We start from the raw sequence: 6533 nt of genomic DNA, 5'->3' as shown, positions 1-6533 counted from the left end.
GATTTTATTTTCTTTCAAATCCTTATTGCCACTCCACCAAACATCCAGCCCCTTAATATAGTTATAGTTTAATTTTGATTAGATTGATATTGCTTAGATTGATATTGCTTTTTTTTAATGCGTTCATTATTAATACTCAAACTAATTAAGTCTCCTTTTTTTTTTTTTTTTAAAGATTTATTTACTTATGCATACAGAACTGGGGTACAGGCCAGAGGTGCAGGGGCGGTGAGAGGATTCACCAGAGACAGAGTGGGGAGCAGAACAGGCAGATTGGTGAAGTGCACGGCTGAGGGGAGCAGAAGGCGAGACAGGAGAGGTCTGCTGTGCCATGTGGGTCAGCTCCCTGGCTGGGGATTGAACTCGTGCCGAAGTGGCTTTAGCTTCTTAGTGCTGCGCTTTAACCTATTGTACCACCAGGGAGGGCCCGAGGAAGATTTCTAAAGATGGGAGAAATTTTGTGCGTGTTTCAAAACTGAGGGTGGGAGTCCAGTGAAGGAGAGTGGAGGCAGTGAGTGAAGAGCTGATGGGCAATGAAAGGCTCCTGAGAAGGTGGCACAGATCTCCATGAGGGAGCCGGGGCCTGCCTAAGAAGAGAGCACTTGTGTGTCGTAGCTGGAGGGGGTAAGGAGAGAGCTGTCTTTGCTCACCTCCTTGTATAAAGTAGAGCGAGGTGCCGAGGTGGTGACAGAGGTAGCATGGTGGGCACCTGTTAGATTCTGCTGGGGACAGGTCACTGAGCTGCTGGCTGAGGTGAAGGTGGCTGTGTGTAGTGCATTTCCATTTGGTCCCATGTAAGGATCTTTGGCTTTGCTCCAGCTTTCCCCAGTGCTTGCTTTTCCTTCCCCATTCCACTTGCCACTTGGGCTTTGTTTGCTGTCCACATTCAACCCAGCTGAGGTCATGGCCTCATCCCTGTTGCCTCAGTGTGGTGCAGAAGACCCCCCTGCCCCCCATCACCAACAACTGAGTTGCGTCCCTGTGCTTGGTTCTCCCGAGCCCCAGTTCATTCTGATGCCTGTCAGAAGTCCACGACAATCAACCTCTGACCCTGAGGCTTGAGGGCAAGGGAAGCCTGTCCAGGGGTTGGTTGGTTGTTGTGCTGATTTCTCAGGGGCTTCCTGTGATCTTTTTTTTTTTTTAAAGGTTTACTTATTTATACATACAGACTGGGGTACAGGCCAGAGATTCAGAGGGTGAGAGGATTCACCAGAGACAGAGCGGGGAGCAGAACAGGCTGACCGACGAAGTACACTGCTGAGGGGAGCAGCGGGTGGCATGTGGGTCACCTCCTGGCCTGGGGATAGAGTTCGGGCTGCAGCGGCTGCAATAGCTTCATAGTGCTGCGCTTTAACCAGGTGCGCCCCCAGGGAGGGCCTGGCCTCCTGTAATCTTAATGGGGAAGATCTTTTCTGCTGAGGCATGACGCTGGAGACTGCAGAGGCCAGAACTCTGCCCTGGCTTCTGGTGCTGCGCCACATCTGTCTCCCTCTGCTCTGGCTCTGAACATCTGTTCTGCAGGGGGACACAAACCTGCCCAACTCCAGAGACTCCTGGACAGGGGGTGTGCGGGGCCATTCTGCAGCGAGGCCCGGTCATCTGAATCTGGCTGGGTCCATCTGGAAGAACTTAGCCTACAGTGAGTCAGGGGTGGGGGCTGAGTCTGTCACGTCCAGCGTCACTGTCTCTCCATGTGGGGGCAAGCCCGCTCAGGCCCCACCTCTTCGTTGTAGGCAGCAGGGCCTCCCTGAGCAGCTGCTGCTGCTCTCCGTCCAGCCTGTCCAGCTTGGGGACCTCCTATTCCTCCTCCTACCAGGACCTGGCCAAGCACATCGTGGACATCTCTATGGCTGATGTGAGTAAATGCCACACTCAGGCCACAGCTCCTGTGCTGGGAGGGGGGAGGGAACGCAAGCAGGGAGGGCGGGCACCGGGGGCTAACGTGAGCTCCGTCAGGGGAATTCAGTAACTGCTGGCCCCAGCCACCACGCCAAGGGCCTGCCTGGTGTGGTGCTCGCTAACGTGGGTACGGCCCCCGTGTCCCCAGGTGATGGCTGCTTGTTCAGACAACCTGCACAACCTCTTCAGTCGCCAGGCAGCAGCTGGCTGGAAGTAAGTCCGTCTGCATCATCTTGCCCACACCCTGCTTGCCTGTTCTCCTTTCCCCTCTCTGCGCTGGCTTCCTTGAGCTGCTCCCCCCGAGCTGCGCCTCTGAGACTCTGGAACCCCGTTTCACCTCCGTCGGCACCCTTCGTGTCTCCCAGCTACCAGGGTGAGGAGCAGGAGGTGCAGCTCTACTACAAGGTGTTTTCTTCTACTCGGCACGGCTTCCTGGGGGCGGGCATTGTGTCCCAGCCACTGTCGCATGTGTGGGCAGCTGTGAGCGACCCCACCCTGTGGCCCCTGTACCACAAGCCCATCCAGACCGCGAGGCTCCATCAGCGGGTGACCAACAGCATCAGCCTGGGTGAGCCCCGGGCAGGGGCACTGGGCAGGTGGGAGGGGGGGCGGGCAGTGCTCCCGGGAGGCAGCACCTCAACTTTAGTCAGGTCCAGTCCAGCTGGTGTCAGGTTACAGGATGATGGGGGTGGGGGAGGTGCAGGAGGCTTCTGGGACAGGAAGGATTGAGGCCTAGGCCTGGCACACACCTGCTGATTCCCCCTCTCTGACCCCACAGTGTATTTGGTGTGCAACACCGCCCTGTGCGCGCTGAAACAGCCGCGGGACTTCTGTTGTGTCTGCGTGGAAGCCAAAGAGGTGGGTGCCTTGCCCAGCTTCATGGTGTGTGTGTGTGGGGGTGGGGACTGGGGCCACGCAAGAGGGGCGTCCGCGTGGCAAGTCGTTGGGGTGGGGGGTGAAGGCAGGCCTAGGGCTGTTCGCAGTACTAACCAGGCTGGAGCCTGGCCCCATTCAGTTCACATCATGGAGGCAAGACGCGCGTTTCTGTTCCCAGGAACACTTGTCTATCATGGCGGCTCAGTCTGTGTATGACACGTCCATGCCGAGACCCAGCAGACAGATGGTCCGAGGTGAGATCCTGCCCAGTGCCTGGATCCTGCAGCCTCTCACTGTGGAAGGGAAGGAGCTCACCAGAGTCATCTACTTGGCCCAGGTGACCCACCTGCCCAGCCTCAGCCCCTGGGAGTTTTCTCTTTAACTTTGCACTTCGAAGGCCTATAGCCTGGGGGTCTTGAGACAACCGTAAGGGGAGTCTAGTCAGTGGAGGGAATGAATCAGCTGACCCAGCTTCTCTGAAAGCCAGCTTCTCTGCCAGCTTCTCTGACCCAGCTTCTCTGCCAGAGCCCGGCAGCCTGCATCCTCTGGCCTCCCCCATGCCCCGAGGTGACAGTGGAGTCAGGTTAGGCTAGAGCAGAGAGAGAAGGCAGCCACTCTGTTCTGCGTTCTCCAGTTTGACCTTTGTTGTTGGGGGTGGAGTTGCTGCTGGGGTCTGAGCAGCAGCATCTGGGCCTGTAAACTGCAGGCTAGTAGACAGCTCCTCTGTGGCGGCCGCTTGGCTGGCATGTGCCCTGGCGCTCTCTCAGGCCTGCTGGCACCTTTAAATCTCCCCCCTTTGCTCTGTTACAGGTAGAACTTGGCGCTCCAGGCTTCCCCCATCAGCTCCTAAGCTCCTTCATCAAACAGCAGCCACTGATTATAGCCAAACTGGCTTCCTTCCTCGGCAGTTAGCATCTCGCCATCGGAAGACACTGTGGACACGCAGACCCAGGGTGCTCCAGAGAGACGCTGGGTAGTTCCTCGCTACTTTCTGTCCCCTGTGCGGAAAGCGCCAGAGTGACCTGCAGTGGCGGCTGGGCAGAGAGCACTGAGCCCCGAGTGGCCAGCCAGCCCAGTCAGTACTCAGCCACGGCTGCCGCCATTGTAGAGCAAGGGGCTGAGCCATCCAGACTGAATGAAGCTCAACTCGCCTTTTTGATTTCTCACCTTTATTTTCTGTCCCTGGGACCCAGTGGCAGCAAGCTGGCCAGGATGGGGCGCAGCCTGCAGAGCTGGGAGTCAGCGGAGCTCTGGTACAGAGCTTCCTGCCCTGCGGCTGGTAGGAGGCGAGCAGCCCGCAGCAAGACTCTGCGTAGGATCTGCCTCTGGCATTCAGCTCCAGTGTGGGACAGAGTGTTAGAAAAGACGAGACAGACAGCAGTTAAAAAACAAAAACGGCTGCCCAGACTAGAACACTGATTCAGAATTATTTGCCCTTATTGATTAGTCACAAAATGCTTAATTACATTTGCTTCCCCCTTCCCTTCCCTCATGGGAGAGCTGTCAGTGGTGAGCAGCGGTTGCTGTGCCCTCAGGAGAGAGGGAGAAGCAGGGCGGAGGCTGCGTGTGCAGGCCTGGGGCCGGGCTGGGGTGAGGGGTCCTCGCTCCCTGAGGAGGACCCTGGCGGGCAGTCAGTGCTGGCTGTTGACGAGAGGGATGTCAGAAAGATGAAAAGTAGTCCTGTGGAGACGGGAGAGGAGATGATGGAGGTTAAGTGACTTGTCGGAAGACCTCACAGTCGTCCTCATCTCACTCAGCCTTAGCCCAAGCTCTTAAGTGGTCGCTTGAGAATTCCACAGTGCTGCTGTAGCCCCTTTTCTAGCACGGGGTGGAGAATGGATGTTTCCTTGTCTCTTAACCTGGCTGAACTTAAGCTTTGAATACTCTGTAACAGCTTCAGTTGTGCCTAGAATCTTAGATGGAAGAGGACAGCCACTCGGGGATGAAGATGTGGAAAAAAGGTAAAGTTCTGTATAGCACCACAGAAATTTATTTTTCTAGTGTTGGAGTGATTCCTGCCCCCCTTACCTCAGATTGTTATTTATATATTACTGATCAAAGGTTATTTTTAATTGCTTTTTAAAACTTTTTATTTTTCTGGTTATTTTTTTGTGTGTGACACCACATATTTAACACCCTATTTATGTACTCCCATCTCTTTATATAAAAATCTCTTACTATTGATTGAAAAATGTCAAGCTTCCAGAAATCCTGCGTGTACTTTTACTTAATGACAAAACCCCTGGGATAGCCCAAGTGTGTCATTTGAGCACAGTAGAACTTAGCCTAGACATTATGACGGCAATAATTGCAATCCAGTTTTTAGAGTTGGCACACTTACTGAATGCTTCCCATGAGCTTGGCATTGCTTTGCACCTACCTAACAGACTTCTACCCTCCAAAGTGGAGGGTAGATTCCCTCAACAGTCAGTGTACCCCTGTATGTACTTCGGCAGTGTCTCGAGGCCGTGGCGGTGTGCCCCAGGTTCCTAACTAGAGAAGCCACACACCGGCCTGTGAGTCAGCAATCTAGAGAATATTATATGAGGCCGATTCTATAGCAAAGCAGAAAGTGTTAATGATAATGTGGTGAATGAACACGATCAAGTCAGATTTTGGGCTTGGGTAAGTGGTTTTGGTTTTGTTGTACATCAGAATTACCCACAGGATTTGCTCCATTCTGGGCTGGGCCCCCCTCCAACTTTCTGATTCAGGAGGTCCACCTAGGGGCCCACACGTTTGTGATCCTGAGGCTGTTGGACTGGTGACCAGTTTGAAAATTAACTTGAGACAATTAGTAGAGCGCAAATATATAAAGTAACCTAGTTAGGTCGCTATCTCAATCATCGTCATTTTATGCCTCAAGTCAGCTTTTATGCTTCACGTAGGCCAGCAGCTTCTTGACCTGGGCGCCGCTAAGTTTAACTGAGCTTTAAACCAGGACTGGTTGAGGCTTAGCCCTTCTACTTGGCATCCTTGGGGCTTCAGGCTTTCACGCCACCTGCCTGTCCTATCTCAGGAGTGGCATTGAAGTATCTCAGCTTTCTGGGGCAATGCTTCCTTCGGCCACATCTAGTAGGTGCAGAAAGATAACTTTTGGTTCTCAGCATTCAGAACTTCCTGAAATTGTTATAGCATAAATTCCATTTAAAAGACAAAGATAAAATCACTTCAGATGCATTGGTGAGATGCAAAGTTGAAGGAGAAATGGGATGGGAAAGATACTATGTGACTGGGCGGAGCAATGGGGACTGAAACATTCCTATTTTTTACTTTCTGTGCTGATGGGCCTTAGTGGGAGTAACCAGCTTTCCTACTGTCAAGGCCCTGAGATCATATACCTTTTTCCATGGGTTGGTGACTGCTTTGACAGCTATGAATTTTTCCCCCAAGAAATGTGCACACAGGATTTTGCAAGACACTTAGGTAGGGTTCATGGAGTATCCTCTCCCCTGACAGTGCCAAATAGAAAACCCGTGAGTGTTACAAGAGTGAACTTAATGTAGACTATCAAGGTAATGCCTTCTCAGTCTGTGGATCATTGAGACACACACACAAAAATGCTTTTTTAGTTTTGGGCCAAAACAAACACCCAGGCCAGACAAAACAAGCACAGAGGGAGCTTCCCTGCTGGATTAGTGCATAGGATCTTGTGAGTAGAAATTTCAGACAATGCCCTAAACCCTGGTAAGGGAGTTGCACCGAGGTCAGCTCTACCTCAGCCCATCTGAGACCTTGCAGGCCTGTGCAGAAAGGTG

General features: G+C 53.0%; 1 protein-coding gene across 1 annotated transcript in view; it reads left to right on the top strand.

Annotated features, from left to right (window-relative positions):
- Positions 1-6473, top strand: part of STARD9 (StAR-related lipid transfer (START) domain containing 9) — a 103798-nt gene extending 97325 nt beyond the window's left edge. The window contains exons 27-33 of the mRNA XM_004687551.2: positions 1522-1639; positions 1734-1855; positions 2048-2112; positions 2265-2467; positions 2678-2757; positions 2954-3112; positions 3586-6473. Of these exons, the coding sequence (XP_004687608.1) occupies positions 1522-1639; positions 1734-1855; positions 2048-2112; positions 2265-2467; positions 2678-2757; positions 2954-3112; positions 3586-3687 (849 nt within the window). The 3' untranslated portion in view covers positions 3688-6473. The remainder of the gene's footprint in view (positions 1-1521; positions 1640-1733; positions 1856-2047; positions 2113-2264; positions 2468-2677; positions 2758-2953; positions 3113-3585) is intronic.
- Positions 6474-6533: the final 60 nt, after the last annotated feature.

The sequence above is a fragment of the Condylura cristata genome, unplaced genomic scaffold (genome assembly GCF_000260355.1).
Source record: "Condylura cristata isolate star-nosed mole 26May11 unplaced genomic scaffold, ConCri1.0 scaffold00023, whole genome shotgun sequence".
NCBI classification, from domain to species: Eukaryota; Metazoa; Chordata; class Mammalia; order Eulipotyphla; family Talpidae; genus Condylura; species Condylura cristata.
This window is presented reverse-complemented; position numbering and strand designations above follow the sequence as displayed.